Genomic DNA, 22,090 nt, shown 5'->3' with positions numbered 1-22,090 from the left:
TTGGATGTCTTCCAACCTTTAGTTCAGTTTATGAGCAGGAAAACTCTCTGTATTGCTTAAAGAGAGAACAAAAAACATATACTGGGGACATGCTCCAACCCTATCTGATGCACTATATCTCCCACCACAAACCTGGTCTATATCTCCCACCACAAAAAGATTGTGATACTTTGATGTGAGAAGCAGAATCAGCTCATATTGAACCTGTAGACATAAAACAGCAACACAAGATTCATGAGATATTATTTATCATTAATTGTGATGCCAGTATCCACATGTGACAACAATTCTCCCTATCTACTGCATGCAACAACCCCAGCTCACTTTTCAAACTCCCCTTTGCACAGAAAATTCACTGGATATGCTGGTTTTAACTGCAAACATTGATAGGTGCAACCCCTGAAAATAAGCCATCTACCGCCAAACTCCATTCACATTTTACATAAATGCCTCAATATTTACTGCTAGCTGTCTTTACTACAATTTCCATTTTATTAATATGAGAGCTGCCTATGATGTTTGCAACAAATTGTAGAACTCACATTGTCTGTGTCTTGAAATTCATCGACAAGAACATATTTCCACTGCTCCTGGTATTGCTGGCAAGTTCAACATCCAAAACAACCCATGTCTATCAGTCAAATTTCAATTTCAGTAAGACGGAAGACCAAAAGACCAAACACATAATTCTGTTTAAGATGGCAAAATGAATTCAAGAATCAATCCTCAACGTTCCTTTGATCATGGATCAATCTACTAATTAAATAAGACATGAAGAGGTGAGCCATTCATGCACAGCTTTTGGTTTTTTCTTGGGAGATATAATTCATTCAAAAGACAAACCTCAAGATCGGCTAGGCAAGGACCGAATGCATCACATTACATACATGTGTAATGCACTGAAATAAACTTAATTGAGTACTTAGAAATGCTGCAATCAGAACCCAGATAGCACTTTGTTGAGATATTGTTTTGGTTCATGTCCATCTCAGTCTTCGGGTGCCAAATGTGGGTGATGATCTTGAAAGTAGAGATATGTTGCTGCTCTATGGCCTCATGGCATCTCATTGTCCGGATGTACCAGGCAACGATGTTATTGTGTGTTCCCATCTTTTTTCTTTTTGCGGTAAAAATGTGGCTAATCATATTACTCAGAAGAATTTTACAACAAAGCATAACAACCATGTATACAAGCTTCTCAAGGAGGTCTGGGGGGTATGGGCGAAAGAAGCTGTTACCATCTATCATAGTAATCTGTACTCTTCTGTGTCTAAGAAAAGTTCCACATGAAATGAAAAGATAAGGGAGAGTCTTATCACAAGTGGTACAAGAAACACATCTGCTGTAGGCAATCTTACGATCTCATAATAAGATGCCACCAATCACGAAACTCCAAGCAAAGCCTTTAACCTGTAAGGACTCTTTAATTTCCACACTTGAAGCAATTTGTCTTACAACTAAGCATGAATATTCCTACAAATTTATGATAGACCCCCTTAGCAGTACACCGAAAATTTTTGAGGATCCAAAAAAGTTCCTTCCAATCCAGCCATGAGGAGAATCCTCATTATCAAGCAATGGAGTTTCCTGGTGAATTTAACCCCGATCTAGTTCAGATCAATCCATAACTTCTGGAAATTTGAAAATCTAGTCAGTAGGAAAGCACTTTGGATTACTGTGGAACCACATGGTCGTGGAGGACAGAATGGCAACATGTTGGACTGTCCTCAAACCCAACTTTTCCATCCTCTTGATTTATTGGGCGATAACTTCCTTTCTGGCTAATAAAGCAATCTGGAACTGCCCAAAAATGGTGTAAGCATTCTGTTTGATGAGGATGCCGACTCCTGCATAGTTCTGCTGCTCAAATTGTCTTTACTCAGCCCTAGCAACATTCACACACTCTAGGATTGCTGCAGGGCAATGACATGAGTACAAGGGATGATTCAGGATCAGTTCACAATGGAAAAAGTATGGATGCCTTAAACTTTTTCAGCCAATTGTCCTACCCAAAGACACCAGTTTCTTCTTCTTAATAATTTACCTAGAATTTTGTTTTGGGGTTGTATGAGAGCCAAAGTAGGCTCTGAACCCCATGATCTCATGAAGGATAAAGAAGCATCTCAGATGAAAGCCTATAAGGAGAAATGACCTCCCATGGTGGCAAACTCCAGCCCCATGGAGAAAGTGTCTGAAACTTGGCCTCCGGAGAGAAAGCAGACTCCAGCTCCATGTTGGTCAGGTAAACAGGGCTCAAACAAGAGAGAACATAGAAACACCAAGGGAGTGCCAAAAAGTTCATGTCTCCAACACTTGCATAACTGATAGATCTTTACAAGGTTACTCTTGCAACTGCAATACAAGCCAATATGTAAGAACCAAGCTGTCGCTTGCTCCGTTTTGCTCCTATCAGCTGACATCAGCAGCTTGCAGAGCTCCACTACCAGCCTTTCTACTGCAACTTGTTTAGAACTAGAGTGACTAATCATTTCTAGCTTTGATAAGCAGGGGTGCCGAACTCAACAAGTAAATTTTTATTTTTAACCAACTTAACTTTCAGATTATCCAATTCCTTAATGGAACACTCTAGGAGTTTTTTATAAAAATTAATGTGTCTAGTGGGAACTTGAGCCGGATAAGCTAGTGAAAGGACATTAATTTTTTGCAAGTAAAATGTGGCTGATTATATTACTCAAAAAAACTTATTACAACAGAGTGCTCATGCTCGACAGACTAGCTAGAGCTGGTGCAGAGTCATAAATACATCATGTGTACAAGCCTCTCAAGGCAGCCTAAGGGGGTAGGGGCAAGAAGCCACTTGGCGGCATCTGCAACTGCCTGCCTACATCATGAAGAATAGGTCCTGGCCACCCCAGGTGCGCATGAAGTGAAAATGGAGCTCCTAACGAGCTCAATGTTAGATCTGGAGGGGGACATCTGTGAAAGATGGAGGTCGAGCAGGAGTGAGCATGAGAATGTGACGGCTGGAGAGAGTGTGAGCAGAGTGAGTACAAGACGATTAGAATGTACCAACAAATGTGTTGGTACACAAAGAATAAAATGTATTTATACTTAGGGCACGTAAAGGGTGTGTTCACATGTACAATGTGCGTGTACTATAAACGGAGCTTACCGGGCCTTTATATCCCAACAACCTCCCACTTTAAGGTCCGATATGAACCTCTAGCTAGCCAACTCCCACTAGTCGAATGCAGTGCTTGTGCTAAGCTTTGCTTAGACTTTTAGTGAGAACATCTGCGAGGTTATCTTGTGTTTTAATCTTGGTCAATGTGATTTGACCATCTTCCAGAATCTGTCTGATGAAGTGATATCACACATCTATATGCTTTGTGCATGAATGATACATGGCATTCTTAGCCAGAAACACAACACGGTTATTACATCCCAAAACTGCAGTACCCATAGATATGCCAAGATCATTTGCAAGTCTACTCAACCATATAGCTTCCTTAGAAGCCTCAGTAGCTGATATGTATTTAGTTTCAGTGGTACTCAGTGCAACAATATTTTTCAACCTCGAACACGAAGAAACAGCCCCACCAGCAACTGTAAAGACATACCCACTGGTGGACCTATGAGAGTCCAAGTCACCTGTCATATCTGCATCACAATAACCCTGCAAACTAAGTGCACCCTGCCCATAGCAAATACTTTTCCTTTGTGTATCCTTAAGGTATCAAAGAATACACTTGACAGCTTCCCAATGTGCTTTGCAAGGATTTGACATAAACCTGCTAACAACTCCCACTGCATGAGCAATGTATGGACGAGTAGCAACCATAGCATACATAAGAGAGCCACAAGCTGATGCATAAGGAACTCCCTTCATAGCATTTGCTTCCACGTCATCTTTCAAGCTGTTGGCTTTGTTAAGCTTGAGATAAGGAGGTAAGGGTACCCCAAAAGGCTTAGCTTCAGCCATGTTAAATCTGTCCAGTACCTTTCCAATGTACTTTTCTTGAGATAAAAAGAGCAATTTCTGCATTCTATCTCTACGAATCCTCATGCCCAAAATATGCTCTGCATTCCCCAAATCTTTCATGGAGAAAGCTGATTTCAGCTGATTTTTTAAAGCATCCAAACTGGTCTTTCTTTTCCCAGCTAGTAATATATCATCCACATACAAAACAAGTATGATGGGGCTGCCATCTGTCTCCTTTTTCATGTATAAACAATGATCTGCATGGCTGCATGTAAACTCATGAGATAGCATAAAAGTATCAAACTTTTTGTACCACTGCAGTGGTGCTTGCTTCATCCCATACAAGCTGCGTTTTAGCTTACATACCATCTGTTCTTTTCCAGGAACTACAAAGCCCTCGGGCAGCTTCATGTAGATTTCCTCATCAATGTCACCATGCAAAAAAGTTGGTTTTACATCCATTTGATACAGCTCTAAATCCAAAACAGCAATAAGAGCAAAAATCACATGTAAAGTGGTCATCTTCACAACAGGTGAGAAGACCTCTTCGAAGTCAATCCCTTCCTTTTGTGCATACCCTTTGGCAACTAGCCTTGCCTTGTACTTGGGTTTCCCATCAACTGTCTTGACTTTGTACACCCATTTGTTTGGAAGTGGCTTCCTTCCCTTGGGCAATGACACAAGATCCCAAGTATCATTTGCATAGAGAGATTTAATCTCTTCCTGCATAGCTAGCTCCCACTTACTGCTGAACTCGCATGACTTGGCCTCTTTGTATGTAAGAGGCTCACCCTCATCTGTAAGTATCACATAATGCAAGGAGGGGTGAAACCTATGTGGTTGCCTTCTTACGCGTATAGACCTGCATACCCAATGATCAACATTTTCAGGAATTGCGTCTACATCTAGAGGTATATTATTTTCAGCATTTATTGGCTGCTGTAAACCATTTTCAGCATATTGTTCACGCTGTACAGCACCTTCATTTTCCTTTCCAACACCTGCATTTTTGTAATCAGCAAGCCTATCTTGCTGTCCATGACCTCTTTGTGCTTCTATTGGCTGTCCATCATCATCTGGCTCAAAAATAACCAGCTGGTCATCAGTTTCAGCCTATGGTACAGCGCCATGAGGTTCATTTTCTGCAGTTATAGGTGGCTGCAAACTCTGAAACTTCACCTTTTTTAGATCTTCATTAGAGGCTAGAGTGCCTTTCAGCAATTTTGCCTCATTCAACACAACATTACGGTTGCAAATAATTTTCTTGGACTGAGGTAACCACACTCTATAGCCAAATTCACCCTCATCACCATAGCCCATGAAGATGCCTTTGGTGGATATTGGGTCAAGTTTATTCCTCAGCTCATCCCTAACATGCACAAAAGCATCACAGCCAAATATACGTAAATGGTCATATGAGGCCGATTTGCCAGAACAGACCTCCTCAAGGATGCCATTATTTAAGGACCTATTTGGAGAGCGGTTGCAAATGTGAACCGCGGTTTTGAGTGCCTCTCCCCAAAATGCATGAGGGAGATTAGCAGTGGACAGCATGCACTGCACTCTTTCACATAAAGTCCTATTATATATTTCAGCCACCCCATTTGAAGAAGGGTTGTAAGGGGCTGTAAGCTCCCTCTTAACACCATGCAAGTCACAAAAGGACTTGAATTTAGTCGATGTGAACTCACCCCCATTATCAGTTCTCAAGCATTTTAGCTTTCTACTTGTCTAAGTGGTCACAGATGCATGAAAAGTTTTAAAAACAGCAAACACTTGACTTCTCTTTTTTAGCAAATACACCCAGATCATCTTGGAACAGACATCAATAAAGAAGACAAAATATGCATCACCACCTAACGATTTCATGGGCATACTACATACATCAGAATGCACTAAGTCCAAGACATTAGACTTACGTGAGACACCAGAGTAAAATGAATTTTTTATTTGCTTTTTAAGCTGACACTCATTACAAAAATCAAGTTTACAGCCTTTTCCATCAACCCTCTTCAGAGAGGTAAGGACATCAAGTCCTTTTTGGCTCATATGGCCTAATCTCTTATGCCATAACTCCAAGTGGATGCAAATTTCAGCAACTGCATGAAACTTGCCATTCAAGGCTTTACAATGCAAGCAATACAAAGTGCCCTTCTTGGTTCCTTTTGCAATCAGCACGGAACTCTTTTTTACTTTCCACAAACCACCACCAAACTGTGTGGTGTAGCCATGCAGATCAAGCTAACCAATAGATAATAAACTCTTTTTAATTGACAAGAGTGCATCAATCACAGCAGCCTTGGTAATCTGCATATCCTGCATGTGACATACAAGGGCACATAATCAACTGCACATAATACATCAGCATTTGTATCTGAAAGCTCTTCTATGACCACGCTAGAGGCCACATTGGCCTTCTCTTTGCCTTTGGTTGTCTTCGATACATCTATCTTTTCTTTCTTCTTCTTTTTATCACTTACATTCTTCTTTCTCTCTTGTTCCTTCTTGTAATACCTGCAATCAGGTTTCTCGTGGCCCTTCCAACCACAGTGATAGCAAGTAATGTCACTCTTTTCCTTTCCTTTGCTCTTGCTTCTGCTTCTCTGCCCTGCATTTGCATTTTTCTTTTCAGCCCTGCCTCTTACATTGTAAGTTGAGTTGCTGCTTTCTCCACTAGACATACGTCTAATTTCTTGATTCAAGATAGAACCCCTCACCCCATCATATGAGAGATTGGGGTTATTGCTGAGTGAAACCACCAAGGTCTCCCAAGAGTCACACAGTGTCATGATCAAAAAGATCGCTCTCATCTTATCATCAAAGTCCAAGTTCGCATCTTTGAGCTGATTTAGAATCCCTGTAAATGCACTCAAGTGCTCAGCTGCAGCCTTTGACTCATCCAGTCGCATATTCACCAACTTGCGCATTAAATGCAACTAATTAACAGGTGTGGTGATCTCATAAGTAGTTTTCGGCTTCTCCCATATTGCATAACCTGTGTCTAAACCCTTAATGTCTGTCAAAATGTCATCGGTAACACCCATCTATATAGGAACAAAATGCCCTGCATACGGCCTTTCCAAAGGTCAAATCCATGGCTATCAAACCGATCTCCATCAAACTCTTGATGTCTGAACTAGAAGAAGTTGCAGCCATTTTATCACGAACACAAGTAAATGCACCAATCTACAAAAGCATAAGTTGTACCAGCAAGACGCATTGCTATTCTTTCTCAACCAAAAGTAAATTTCTGTTGTTTGTACATGAACCAGTCATTAACGAACTGGTAAAAGATGCAGAAATTTACTAAATTCTGCGCAAATCCCCAAATTTCAAGTCCAAAATTGCATTAATGTCAATCAATCTGACCCACCTGAGTAAAACTTTGACAATACATGAAAAGCCCCAAATTTCTGGGATCCAATGTCAGGAAATTTTACTCAAAAATGTAAAATTTCGACAAAATGGGCAAAATCCCCAATTTAATTGAGGCCACCGCTCGCAATGTCTGCAATTTCTGACTCAAAAGTAGCTAACAGGCATGAATGATGCCAAATCTGGAAAAAGCCCCAAATTTTAGACTCGATTTTGCACAAAATATAAACTTGTGCCTCCGGTGTGTGAACGGCCTCTAAGAAGTAAATGGTGATTGAAAATTTTTTATTTTTAACCCAAAAACAAAGTTGACGTGGGTCCTCATGCGGTCAGGCGGGTCACGTGGCCGTCATGTTGACGTGGGTCGTTAGGCGGTCAGACAGGCTACATGCCCGTCGCGTGGCGTTGACTCCTGCTTGGTCCCCGCGTACGTGTCGCTGCCCGTTGCTACTGCGGACTGGCGTCGACCCCTACTTGGTCCCCGCGTGCGTGTCGTTGCCCTTGCTGCCGAGTCGCACACCTGAAAAAAACTTCGATTGCCTGGTCCCAGCTGCAGCAAGCGCTCCTGCCTGTCGCCCGCTTGCAGGAAGTCGCACGTTTGCTACCAGTCGACGCTTGCTGGTCCAAGTCACAAATGCTCACTCGCCCACCTGTTGGTCGTGTTCGACTGGTAGGACATTGGGAAGCATGCACAGAACCTTAAACTCTGATACCCGTTGTTAGATCTAGAGGGGGACAGGTGTGAGAGATGGAGATCGAGCAAGAGTGAGCGTGAGAATGTGACGGCTGGAGACAATGTGAGTAGAGTGAAAGTACAAGACAATTAGAGTGTATCAACAAATGTGTTGGTACACAACGAATAAAATGTATTTATACTTAGGGCACGTAAAGGGTGCGTTCACATGTACAATGTGTGTGTACTATATATGGAGGTTACCGGGCCTTTATATCCCAACACTCAAGACTTGCTCTGCACCTAGTCCCATCAGCCGCAGAGGGAGTGGATGATGGAGGTCCAAAGCTCTACCAAAGTCCCTTGTACTGAAAGGCTCTCCCCCCCAAAACCTCCGAGCAGCGCACCTTCCAGATGTGCCATCCACTAAGACTCCCTACGATCTCCCATACCTCAGAGCGGTCTGCTATGGGCTCCAGCGATTGGCGGATGGGTAAGGCCTCCAAGACGACCATTGCGCACGACCGAGCCTCAATGATGAAGATTGTGTCAATGAAAGGACATTAATAATTTCCATCTAGGTGATTATAGCACCATTTCCTAAAGCTAAGGTTCATGTCTAGCCTTTGCTACTAGAGCGCAATCAGCCATATGCATAAGAGACTTATTAAGATGGCAAGAATGATCTTTGAGAGAAATCAGAATGTAGAGATGGGACATGGCATGCTCAACATCATTGAAATATTTTGCTCCTTGTTTGCTCTCTTAACTCATATGTTGTATGGGAGAATGTCTCTAGCTTCACATTTGAAGTGTAGTTGTCTCACATGTCGATGAGAAAGGAACCCCCTTTACCTTCTTGGATCATGTATCTTGGTATTTGTAATGGATTAGTAGACCTCCACAGATGAGAGACATATATTGATAATTGAACAATGTGTCCCTACATACAATAGCCTTTTAAGAACCCCAACAAAATTACTGTTTGTTGATAATGGTAAATTTATGCAACATATTGTCTCTCAAGAGGATACAGCTTTACCATCCCTACAATTGAAGGAAGGTGGGATTTGAGTATACATTTATAGACCCATTGGACATCAAAATCAGATTCCTTCTATGGCAGATACAAGTGATCCCTGTTGTTGAGGCTGAAGGATTGGACCCTCAGAAAGGCAAGAACCAAGCTTTTCTAAAACTAGTTGGTAGAGAATAACGCATCTAACATATATAGAGCAATTGTACTATGCTGATGGATAACACAGCATCCGATACACTTTGGAACATGCATAGACCACACAGACTATTTTAGGTAAGTTTGAGAAACAAACTCATACTGAAGCGCAAAATCTTTTTTGATGCCTTGTACATAGGTTGTACAAAAGCATGCACAGTTTACAATCTCAGACAGTGTCTCAAATTGCTCCAGCTTGAAAAGATTACAAGTGCATTCAGCCGGATCAAAAAAGAAACCTAGACTTCTTACCTCTCTGATGTCAGGTTGTGAATGTAAGAGCTTCACTACAAGATGAATGAGATCATTAAAATCAGCTGCATTGCTTCTACGAAGAGCATTCTGCAAGAAAAATCAAACCAATAAAAACTTCAAAGAGAAAATTTAAGATAACTCCATATAATTTCTGAGAACTAATGTTCTAAAATACCATTGTTGACAACAAAACTTTCTTGAAAACTATTTATTTATCATATAGTTCAAGAGTCTTAAAACCTGTCTATAGCACTCAAGCATGCTAGGCCAACAATATGACACCCAATATGACAATAGTCGAACTCACTACAACCAATGAAGAAACCTCACCTTAACCTGTCAAAAACAACCCACAAAAATGGCTCTATAAACCATTAAATCACGGCCAACTGAGCCAATCATCATTACTAGAAACACCCCGAAACTCCACTTTTTTGCCCTTTCAACATTCCCATTTCCATTTCCGGAAAGCCCCCGAAACTCCAAAATTTTTGGCTGTTTCCATTCCCATCTCCATTTCCTTGTTCCCCATAACTATGGAATCAGTGGATTATCAACCACGTCAGTGTCAATGACCCCCTCAACTAGATATGCCTCCCCCTTAGGGGCAGCTGCAGGAGAATAAGCTGTACAACTCACTATACTTGCTCAGGACTGTTTTACCTATTCAAGCATTTCTTTAACAAGAAAAAAGATTCTATTAATCTCAGTTAAAACACAACAACAAATAATGCATCATCAATGAAAAACAACAGTAAGAAAGAAACATTTCCTCAAGCTAGCCACATGCAAGGCATGTAAAATGAACTGAATAAAGATGCAATCTGCAATCAATGGAGGCCTCCCCTGAAAAAAGGTGCATGTATCCCAGATAAAGAAGTCATCTCTCCTCCTCCGTACATGATCTAAGTTTTCCAGTAATCTCTTAATAAACTTAAGCCAACAACCTTTCTAATTATTTCCATATTATTGGGCAATATCTCATTAACAGCTTCAAAAAGAGTAAAATTTCCAATCATTCCAATGATTTCAGTTTGGATAGGATATTTGTCCTGCCCAAACTCTATAGAAGCAAGCCAAAGGGGGGATCCCACAATCCCCCAAACCACACTTGTATTCGTACACCATATGGACTGGTCCATTTCGTACAGTTTGTACCATACCGTACCGTGCATACCCATACCAATTCTTACCAAAAAATGGACTATATATTGCCCATGCAAGCTGGACCATTTTGTATCTTCTACCTTCCAAGCCTTATGTTTACTACCATAATTCCAAATCTCTCTCTTTTCTTTCGTGAAGATAATTGAATTAAGTAGCAATCTTTACATTACACCATCAGGTCAGCTAAGAAAAACAAACACAAATGAAAGGCTACCAAGACTCTTAACACACAAATATCACACAAAAAGGACAAGTGGTGTGGAGCGAATGATGTCCAACCAGGGAGTAGCAATGTCAGGAAGAACAAGATCAGCTGAAACCATAGAGGAGATCTACCATAACACTAAACCATGAACACGGGCCACATGACCATGGATACCCGAGGATGAATAAAAATAAAGCCATTCCAAGTACGCCAAATATGCCACAGAGCTATCCATCTAAGGAAATGGAAGAGGCAAGAATAGTCTAAATGCAAAGTAGACATAGAAGTTATCTTTCCCATAATCCAAGAACGAGCTAATATCCGTTGCTGAGTCGCCGAGGACCACATACGCGAAACAAAACTCCAAATCTATCAAGCAATAGGGCAAGAAACAAAGAGATGAAGCAATGTCACATCACATGTAATGCAAAATACACAGCAACCACCAAAGATCTTGCGAGCATGCAACATGTCCCCAATTGGAAGACCCCCAATAAGCAACCTCCACATGAACACTTTACCCTGATAAGGAACCTTAGACTTCCAAAGTTGGATAAATCTTTCCTACCACTTCTTTTTGCTATCCCGAATATGCCATAATTTATTAGCCTTTTGAGTGACCCATCTCTTGACCTCAACCATCAGATGATATATCTGATTAGCTGACCTTTTCCTGAAATCATCACGAAGTACAAACATCCAATCTCGCCAGGGAGGCGATGGTTGTAAAGCAAGCAAAGGAGAGAACCTCATAAGCATGTCCTATATGGACAACCAAATGTCATGATATCCTCGAGGCACCCAAAAGTGCTGACGAATAGGGGGCTGCCCAAGAATGACACAATCAAGGACTGTTTGCAACCCCAAGCGAGCCATCCGATTAAACTTATCTCGCTGCAAATCTTTATCAGGCCAATTCAACAACCTCAAGGTAGCCAGCACTTCTCCTTGCAGCGAATTCTCCCCCTTACAAAAATCAGAGGAGGGCGACAAACCGCAAAACGTAATATCTCCTGCCAAGATGCAATCAAATGAGAAAGAAGAAAAGATTGAGAGACCTTAATACTCATGGAATTAAGCACATACTACCAAGAAGCTTGAAAAACCGTGCTACCATAAGAGATGTCAATATTTTCTATAAAAAATTTGCAATGTCTGACCAGGGATGACTCTCTATACATAGTGCCTACAAAAGTGCTAGTCTCAAAGCAGCCATATGCAAATTAATATCCAATAAAGCTACTCCACCCATCCTTTTAGCAATAGTCACATGCTGCCACAAAATCCACACCTGGACCAAACGATTCCCTTCCTTTTTCCACAACATGAATCGGATAGGTTGAACCAGTTCCAAAAGAGACTTCTCAGTCCAAGGAAGTAATGGCATAAAAAAACAAGATCATACTGATCACAATGCATTGAGCAACTTTAAGTCTCACATGAAGAGGCTAGCCTTGAGATTTCCAGTACATGAACCAATCATGAATATGGAATGACATCAAATCAAGCAAGGCACGGGGAGCTACATCCACACCGATAGGATAACCCAAGTGTGAGGTTATATCTCCTTTAGAAATCACAACACCATGCCAATCCAAAGCCTACAAATCATTCTCCGTACAGAAAGTTGTATAGATTTCTGAGCACTAATATGAAGTCGCGATGCTAAAGAAAAAAGATTCCACGCAACCAATGTCCAATCAACATTAGTGCAATCAGCCTTAAGAAACATAAAGGAATCATCACCCAAAGATTGACCCAAAACTTGGGCACCACTTGGAAGAGACAAACCAACAATCTCACCTTGATCAGCCAACTTATCCAATAATGAGAGCATCGGGTGAGTGACCAAAGCAAATAGCAAAGGGCTGAGAGGGCAGCCTTCCCGAAGAGACCAAGACAAGGAAATTTCATCTATGATCCCTCCATTAAGTGCAATACGAGCCACAACACCCTAACTAATGGTATCAACAAGAGAAATCATGCAAGGACGAAATTCCATGGTGGACATTAGCTACCGCAAGAAAGACCAACTGACATGATCAAATGCCTTTTCAAGCTCAAGCTCAAGCATAACAACCTGCTAGTCTAAGGGTTTGGTGTAATCAATCCCCAATTGAACATTCAAAATGTTATACATTATATTCCGACCCTTAATGAAACCCTATTGACGTGGACGAACCAAGTGCAGAAATACTTTTTGCAATGTGTTGGCAATGATTTTAGAGAAGATTTTATACAAAGAGCCTGTAATAGAAATGGGTCTCCATTGTTTCAAAGAGGTCAGAGAGGGAACCTTAGCCAATAACCAAATGACAACAATCTTCCAATCTGAAGGCATCCTACCACAATTCCACACTTGCTGACACAGGCGAACTAATGGGTCCTTAAGCTGCTCAACATGGACTGAAAACAACTCATTAGGAAGCCCATCCCAACCAAGGCTTTTCCTTTGTGGCAAACACGACAGCACATCCTCCACTTCATCCTCTGAAATATCAGCCTCCATCAAATCAACCCATTCTGGCTTAACCTAGTTACTAACCAAATCGCAAATGTATCGACGAGCAGAGTGAACAGCATAAAAAAGAATCTCCTGTGGACCCAACAAAGATTTATATAAAAGTCAACACACATTTGAATGATGCAAGCAGCATCAGTCACCATAACACCTTGCTCATCCAACAAGCGCACAATACTTTCCCAAGCATGTTTCTGGCGTAAACGAGCAAAAAACTGATGAGATTGATAGTTATTATCATGCAAAGCTTCCGCTTGGGCCAGCAATTTGTATTTAGCATATTCCTCCTCTTGAAGAGATTGAACTCTACATTTCAACCCTTCAATGCATGTGAGCAAGTCATCAGTAGTATCCCCTAACTAATCAGAGACAACGAGTGGGCCAACAAAGATTGTGCATGTTGCAATTCATCTCGTAAAGAGGAAGCATGCTGAACACCATACTGTTACAATAACACTGGTGCATTATCCGTAAAAATAGCCCATGCTTCCATCCCTCCAAATAGGACCCTCGAGGTAAAAGAAGCAATCAATTGCAAAATACATTCCAAAAACTGATTTTGCAACAGAAAAGATTGGTTGAACCGTAGAGGCAAACAAGCAAGGAGAGCCTTAAAGGCATGAACAGATTTGTGGGTCAAATCCAACACCAAAGGATAGTGATCTGACAAGACATGTTGTCGCTCCACCCACATATCAATGACTATAGGAAGAAAAGAATCACTCTGACAAATATAGATCCTATCAAGTCTCACCCAGGTGTTTGGATGCTCAAGAGAATGATAAGTATATCCAAACTGTGAAGGATGCATCTAGGACCACATGGCCTATTCTAAAGACACGGCTACTAGAGCATCCCAAGCCTGGCACTCAAGACCGAGTGCGGTGAAGTCGCCTAATCCACAGATACACATGCATCAAAATCACCCATAACAAAACCTTGACGAGCCATGGCAAGGCAGTGCAAGTCATCCCAGAGCTGATGGCATTCCCGAGCAATAGAAGGAGCATACATGCCCACCAGCCACAAAACCTCTCCCTCATATAGGATTCCCAGGATCAAAAATCTGCCATGAGGATCCTAAGAAACCAAGGATGGTTGCAAGGAAGATCTAACGACCAACATAACTCCAAGTTTATGTGGAACCCGACCATTAAGAAAAATCTGTATAATCCTTGCATACATAACAAGATCCTGCCAAAGCATGTTGTTTGTGCTCCACAACACAAAAAACATCACAATTTCCAACTAACACAACTTTCCACAACCGATACTGCGTACTGCTCGAAGTAATGCCTTTAACATTCCATAAAGCAAACCTCATGATAAACCAGAGAAGAGAAAACTGTTGAATCACCACTTTCCCTTTTCCTTTAATATCAATAGCTTAAGCTGCCTAAATCTCTCCATCTCACTACAGATCACATCTATAAGATCCGCTCTCTCCAAACTAGCAATCAAAGTACGAGAAGGAAACTACTATTGCTGTGAGAACACAAAACATCCCAAGGAGGCACAAGCCTCCTACGCGCGTGAAAGCGCAAAGCAAAATCACAAGCCCTTTTATCATCCACACCAACTACAGGAATACGTGAAGATTGAGGTTTCATATAAAACCCCTTACCTCTATGTTGAAAAGTCTGAGTAATAGGGTGTGGAGATGGGTAAGCAAAAGTCAAACGAGATTCCTATCTAGCATTACGTCTAACCACAGCGACCCAAGAATCATCCTGAGGAGGCAAATTCCGACCAATCAAAAGCGATGCATGCTCGGTACGAGCTTGGGAGACATCCTTTTTTCCATCATGTCCGTGCAAGACAAGAGATACAGGATCAACTTTTTGTTGCTCAGCCATCTATTGGGGATGATGCTCTTGCATATCCATGTCAAGATCCAAAGAACGCTGCAATACCTTAGGGCTTCTTTCACATTCTGAAATAAAATGGCTGAATAGGCCACATCTAAAACAATGTCCAACGAATGTGCCCCATTTAAGCTCAAAAACCAACGTTTGCAACCCAAAAACCTCAAAACGAATTTTGGTTGGGTGAGGTTTCCCGATGTCCCAAAGCATACAAGCCCTGTTCCTATTGTGGGAGGCCAACTAGGGCTCCAACAACACCTCACCAAGGATTCTCAAAACCAAAGGAAGAAGTCGCTAAAGATGTGCAAGAACATCAAACACCTCCACCCAAATTGGGCATGCTTACCTAAGTATCTCCTAAAACTCAACCATAGACCTCCATGGGACCATATATACGAGCTCGCCATCCATGAACAAAGCAATACATTGCATAATGCAAGCATGCACTTTCGAGGAAAGAAACAGAACCTCAAAAAACCCTCTCGGTCCATCATAAATCTCTTCAACGAGAGGGGCTTGCACTTGCCCTGAAAAATCATCTTGACACACCTCAACAGTGACAAGCATGGACTGCAGCCAAGCATGAATCCTAGTAATCAGAGTCCTTCCCGTAAAGTAAAAGATGGCTGCCCTATCATGGAAAGTAGCAATTTGCTGTAAAACCAAGTTAGTTCCCTTCCAGTAAAGAGCTCGCTTTACCCTCATTGGCATGAAGATAATCGGACATAAGATTGTTAGCAGTGGCAAGCATAAACTGAAGAGACCCATCAGTCTCTGAGCATGAAGCATGAAAATCTTGCAGAGGCAAATTCGGAGCACAAAAAACCGGTTCATCAACCGACATCTTACGACGTTTACCCATCTCATCCCCATCCATCAACTACCCAGAATCCTCAAACAATGAGTCACCATCTGATTCCGCCAAATCTTTATCATCCCCATGTCCTATATGCTGGTCCAAAAAAGCCACATCAATACCATTTGACACCTACATATTCGCTATAACAGAAATCTCTCTCTTTTTTTTTTCGTAAAAGGTAATTGTATTAATTACAAAAAAAAGGTACAAGTTTACATGATTACATGATTACAAAATACACGAGGGCCCTAGGCCAACGTGTATAAAATCCCAGTACTAAGCCACGAAAAAGTTACACAAATCATGGCAAAGACCCAGAGGAAATTGCCATATGCCAGGGAAGCAAGTCCTCCCGAGGGAGCAAGTCCGCGTGCCGAACGAGATCTATCTGCCAATGCAAAAGACCTTTAAGCCAGGCAATGTGTCTCTGTACATTGGAGGCCAAATCAAAAAGAAAGGCATTCCGCGTGGTCCAAATGTGCCAGCATCCCTAGTATCTGAAAAAGTGAAATAAGATCTTCATATGCAACTATGGCGGTGTGGGGTAATTTGGGCGCACAAAAACCCAGTCAAAAGGAGTTAGAGAGGACCCCACCACTGTGCGCCAAACTTGAGAGAAGAGTGACCAGATCTTCTTGGTGAGCGCGCAAGAAAGAAACCGATGTCGGGCCGATTCCACACTAGTGGTATAGAAGAAACAATTGCCATTCGAGATTCTACGCTTGGAAAGGGCCGAGGCAAGAGGAAGACCATCAATCATTACCCGCCAAAGAAAGACCTTGCATTTGAAAGGTGTCTTATTCAACCAGCCCTCCATCACAGTTGCCTTCCACCATGACTGAGATTTCCGCAATCCCCATACAGTATTAGCTTTTACACCCAGCGATGATCTTTAATGAGAAGATGATACACCTGATTAGCAGAGGCGTTTTCCAGACTCAATCTGCCTGCAAGGTCCTAGTCCTGCCAAGGACGATCCACAGCCAGGGTCGGAAAGGGTTGCTTACCCCGAAGCACCAACAAAAGCTGTTCCCATAAATCACGGTATCTGCGCGGGATCCTGAAGAGTCTCCTGGCAGTACGAAACGATGCAAAGACATTGCGAGTGGCAAGGGTAGCATCCGCAACTGAAGTCGCACCCAAACGGACCATGCGGTTAAATCTTGGTCTGAGCTCATGTTTGTTTTCCCATGAAAGTAATCTCGAGATTGCCAACAATTCCAGTTGAAAGGAGTTAGTATGCAAGCGGTCCCCCACTGGATGCCAACGTGCCTTTTGGAGCACCACCTTCCAGGAGTCGATCAAATGCAGTAACAGAGAGGAAGAGGGACTGGAAACTCGAGAGTCTGCATTAAGGACATGCCACCAGGAGCCCCGAAGTCGTGTATTACCATGGCGTAGCCCGCTGTCCTCAAGAAAATAACGGGCTATAATGGTCCACGGGTGATGATCCACACACATGGCGCGAAAAAGAGACCAACGAAGAGCCAGCATATGAGTTTCAGCATCCAAAATAGCTCCACCACCCATGCCTTTAGGGGTACATGTATGTGACCATGAAATCCACGAAATACCTGCTTGCAATGAGTCCTTCCATAACATAAAACGAATGGGGCGAGTGAGAGCCTTCAAAGTAGTAGGAGTCCACAGCAGCAATGGCAAGAAATATGTGAGCATTGGCAGCATAATTGTCTGAGCCACTTTGAGGCGGACATGGAATGGCCACGCTTGCGTCTTCCAATACATCAACTTCGCTATCAGTTTTTGTGAAATCCAGTCGAGTAGCTCCTTTGGCCGCACATCCACCCCCAATGGGTATCCAAGATGCTTGACAATGGATCCACGGGAAACAACCTGGCCCTGCCAACCCAATGACTGTAAATCAGACTCCGCGCAACTGAGTATGGCTGATTTCAAGGCATTGATGCGAAGACCAGAAGCATGACCAAAGAGCGTCCAAACATCTAATGCCTTGCGAATGTTGTCCTTGTCCGCCCGCAAAATCATAAAGCTATCATCAGCCAGAGATTGGCTAATGAAGTGCTATCCCAAAGGAAGAGACAATCCGGCCAGCTGAGCAGAAGCTGCCATTGAAGATAACATTGAAAGCACTGGGTGAGTCGCCAGGGCAAAGAAGAGAGGACTCAAAGGGCAACCCTGTCTGACAGAGTGTGCAAGGACAAATGGCTCTGTAACCCCACCATTGAGCATAACTCGTGAAGAAGCCGCAGCACTAACGGTGTAGATCAATCGGGACATCCGAGTACCAAAACCCATAGCAGACATGAGTTCTGCAATGAAGGACCAATCTAAATAGTCAAAAGCCTTTTCCAAATCCAGTTGAATCAATACCACTTCCTGACTGGAATGCCTCGCATAGTCAATAGCCATTTGCACATATAAGATATTATGCAGAATGTTGCAGCCCTTAACGAAACCATATTGGAGAGGATGCACAATAGCTGGGAGATGCTTGTGAAGCCGATTTGCCAGCACTTTGGAGAAGATTTTATACATCGAACCCATCAAAGAAATTGGTCTCCAGTGTTGCAGCATTGACGGCGAAGGAACCTTTGGAAGCAGTTTGACAAGACCTGCTTTCCAATAGGAAGGCATGATCCCTGTTTCCCAAACCTGCTGAAACATAGCCGCTAATGGCTTCACCAGCTGGGTGGCCGAGTTCTCAAAGAATTCATTAGTGAGACCATTCCAACCAGGACTTTTATCCTTAGGCAGGTGTAACAAAACATCCATAACCTCCTCCTCGCAAATATCTGCCTCCAAAGTAGCTTGCATATCAAGTGGAACCTGTTGTCGGACCAGATCATAGAAGACCGAGCGTGCATGCGTAACCTAGCTAGAAGGCGACGGAGAAGAACCAAGAAGATCCACAAAATAATTTCTGCACATATTGACAATGGTCTGCGGATCAGTGACCATGAGACCTTCTGAATCCTGGAGTCTAGTCATATTTTCTCGAGCAGGAGAAGCATCCAAGGCACGAAAGAACTTATGAGTCTGACACGCACTATCTTGCAATGTGTCAGTCAAGTTGTGCAACTTGGCCTGCTGATAAGATTTCAGCTGAAATACTTGACTAAGATGAGTCAAACGCATCGCCAGTGACAGGAGAAATTCATCATCTGGGGTGTCCACCAGCAGCGAACGGATCAAAGCCAGTAAGTCCTCCGCTGCATGTCGACGCCGCCGATAAATAGAGGCATGATGGATCCCATACTGCCGAGCAACCCGCTGCACATTAGAGAGCAGCCGTGCAAAGGAAGCCAAGCCCTCAGAGGCGAAGTCCACTAAGAACCTCTCAATCAATTGTTGCATATAGCCTTGAAAGATTGGATGCTTCAAATAAGACAAGTTGAAACGTAAAGGGAGTCTATCCAGGAACTGCATAAAAGGTGCAATAGGTTGTGCAAGGATCTCAAGCTGGAGGGGGAAATGGTCTGACAATGCATATTGCTGCAAGACTTTCATTTCCAACATGTCAGGAAGAAAATCATCCCCCTGCATGATATACATTCGGTCCAACCGCGACCAAGTAGTTGCATATTGTGCGGAATGAAAAGTGAACCCTGAAGAAGAAGGGTGGAGCCAAGACCAGAGATCTTGCTTAAGTACGTGAAGAGCGAAGGCATTCCACACCCGGCTTTCCGGAGCATCCATTACCGAATGCCCTGAAGTGAACTGAGAAGAGTCAACACACATATTGAAATCTCCCATCAAAAAACCCCTTCTGCCAAGTGACATGGAGCTCTGCAAAGTCGTCCAAAGATCTCGTCGGGATGCGGGGTCATTCGGAGCATAGAGGCCCAACAACCATAAAATCTCTCCTTCAAATAAGACTTTGATTACCAGAAAGCGGCCCTGTACATTATTTTTAATAAGAACAAGTTGGTATTTCTCATGGACAATCATAACCACGCCCGAATAGTGCCTAGCATGTATCCCTGCATAAAACAGGCGGAATCCATGGCAATCCACCACTTTTCTTGCTTCACCGTGACTCTTGTGCTCAACCGCACACAAGACATCCCACTGGTTCTCATGCAAGACAATCCACATGGCATGTTGCTTATGACGAGAGCAAATGCCTCACACATTCCACGTAGCTATCTTCATATATCTTCAAAAGAAGAGAATTAGGAAGAAGGCACCTGTTGCCTCGATTTCACCTTTTCCGCGAGAGCGTCTAGGACACCCTCATCCAGAAAATCAGCTAACACTGCAAACGAATTCTGGCGGCCCGCTTTAGAGGTAGATGGAATATCCACTGCCTTGGGAGTGGAACGGGGATAACGACGATCCCAGGGTGTAATCACATAACCTCTAGTATCAAACGCCAACTTAGCAGGTGGGCCCTTTGGACCATCTGTATAAACCTTCCTTGTAGACTGATTATACGAGGGGCTGAAGGAGCCATAGTACGCGCAGCCTGCTACGAAGAGAACATTTCTTTCCTGCGCATATACGTGCGTACGGAATCCTGTGAAGCATTAGGCCTAGAATCCGCCAACAAGCCTACATCCAACTTTTTACCTTTTTTTGGACGTGCCTCGAGTCAATCATTGCTACGGGGATCCAAACCCAAGACCTGTTGTTTACCTTTATCCCGAACATTAGGTGGCTGGGGGGCCTCCTGTGCCGGAGCATCAAGCACCATGTCATCCTTACACAGCACAACATGCGCATCATCTGAAGACGGTTGCCTCTTTGGGCATTCGGCTATAAAATGCCCCAATTTACCACAGGAAAAGCAGGAGGCGAAGCCACGCAGGCCTTTTCCTGGCTGTGTCCCATAACATGCATAAATGGTTTCTATTCATAGCCCTTAGGCTTAGGGGGTGGGGAGAGAGAGAGAGAGAGAGAGAGAGAGAGAGAGAGAGAGAGAGAGAGAGAGAGAGACAGAATCTGTCTCTCTCTCTCTCTCTTTTTTTTTTCGTAAAAGGTAATTGTATTAATTACGAAAAAAAGTACAAGATAACGTGATTACAAGATACATGACGCCAATCCAGGCCATCATGTGAAGAGGGGCTAAGTGCTACAAGTTACAAAGTTATGGCAAGGGGGCAGATGAAATTGCCATAAGCCAGGGACGGAAGTCCTCCCTAGAGAGCAAATCAGAATGCCGGAGAAGATCCAACTGCCAATACAAAAGGCCCTTGAGCCTCGCAATATGTCGCTGAACATTATAGGCGGAGTCAAAAAGAAAAGCATTCCTAATGGTCCAGTTATGCCAACAGCCCCAATATCGAAGAAAATGATACATGAGTTTCATATGTGGCTGTGCAGGAGTGGGGTATTTGGGCTGCCCGAAAACCCAATCAAAGGGGTGCAGGGTGAATCCAACCGCTCCTTGCCAAATAGCCGACAAAAAGAACCAGACTTTTTTTGCGATAGGGCAAGAAATAAATCTGTGGCGGGCTGATTCCACCGCAGTGGTGCAAAAGAAACAGTTGCCATTGGAGATTCGTCGCTTGGAAAGAGTCGACGCAAGTGGAAGACCACCAATCATCACTCTCCAAAGAAATACTTTACATTTGAAGGGGGTCTTGTTCAACCAGCCCTCCATCATAGTTGCCCTCCACCAGGACCTGGATTTTTGTAAGCCCCATAAAGCATTGGCTTTGGTAACTAACCATTGTTGATCTTTGATCAGAATATGATAAACCTGATTAGCAGAAGCTTTGCTTAAAGGCAGCCGGCCTTGTAGGTCCCAATCCTGCCAGGGATGATCTGAAGCAAGGGCAGGAAAGGGTTGTCTGCTCTGGAGCATCCGCAAAAGCTGTTCCCATAAAGGCCTATATCCCCGCGGAATCCTGTAAAGCCTCCTGGCTGTACGAAAAGATATAAGCACATTGCGACTAGCAAGGGTGGCATCCGCGACCGAAGACAAGCCCAAACGAGCCATCCGGTTGAATTGTGGTCTAAGCTCATTTTTGCCTTCCCATGCAAGTAAACGCAAGACTGCCAATAATTCC

At 43.0% G+C, this 22,090-nt stretch overlaps 1 protein-coding gene across 7 annotated transcripts in view; it reads right to left on the bottom strand.

Annotated features, from left to right (window-relative positions):
• Positions 1–22,090, bottom strand: part of LOC148021706 (uncharacterized) — a 165,509-nt gene that overhangs the window by 39,592 nt on the left and 103,827 nt on the right. For all 7 annotated transcript variants that reach the window (XR_015694381.1, XM_087697216.1, XM_087697215.1 and 4 more), the window contains exons 5-7: positions 9,478–9,567; positions 543–599; positions 133–204 (exon numbers count right to left, since the gene is read on the bottom strand). Coding sequence is in view for 6 of the 7 variants with exons in the window: in XM_087697216.1 (XP_087553342.1) it covers positions 133–204; positions 543–599; positions 9,478–9,567 (219 nt within the window). In the remaining variant the exon portion in view is untranslated. The remainder of the gene's footprint in view (positions 1–132; positions 205–542; positions 600–9,477; positions 9,568–22,090) is intronic.

This window comes from Lygodium microphyllum, chromosome 17 (genome assembly GCF_053477565.2).
Source record: "Lygodium microphyllum isolate KBCC chromosome 17, Lygodium_microphyllum_v1.1.10, whole genome shotgun sequence".
Lineage (NCBI taxonomy): Eukaryota > Viridiplantae > Streptophyta > Polypodiopsida > Schizaeales > Lygodiaceae > Lygodium > Lygodium microphyllum.
Note: the sequence above shows the minus strand (reverse complement) of the source record. Positions and strands in the feature narration are given on the sequence as shown.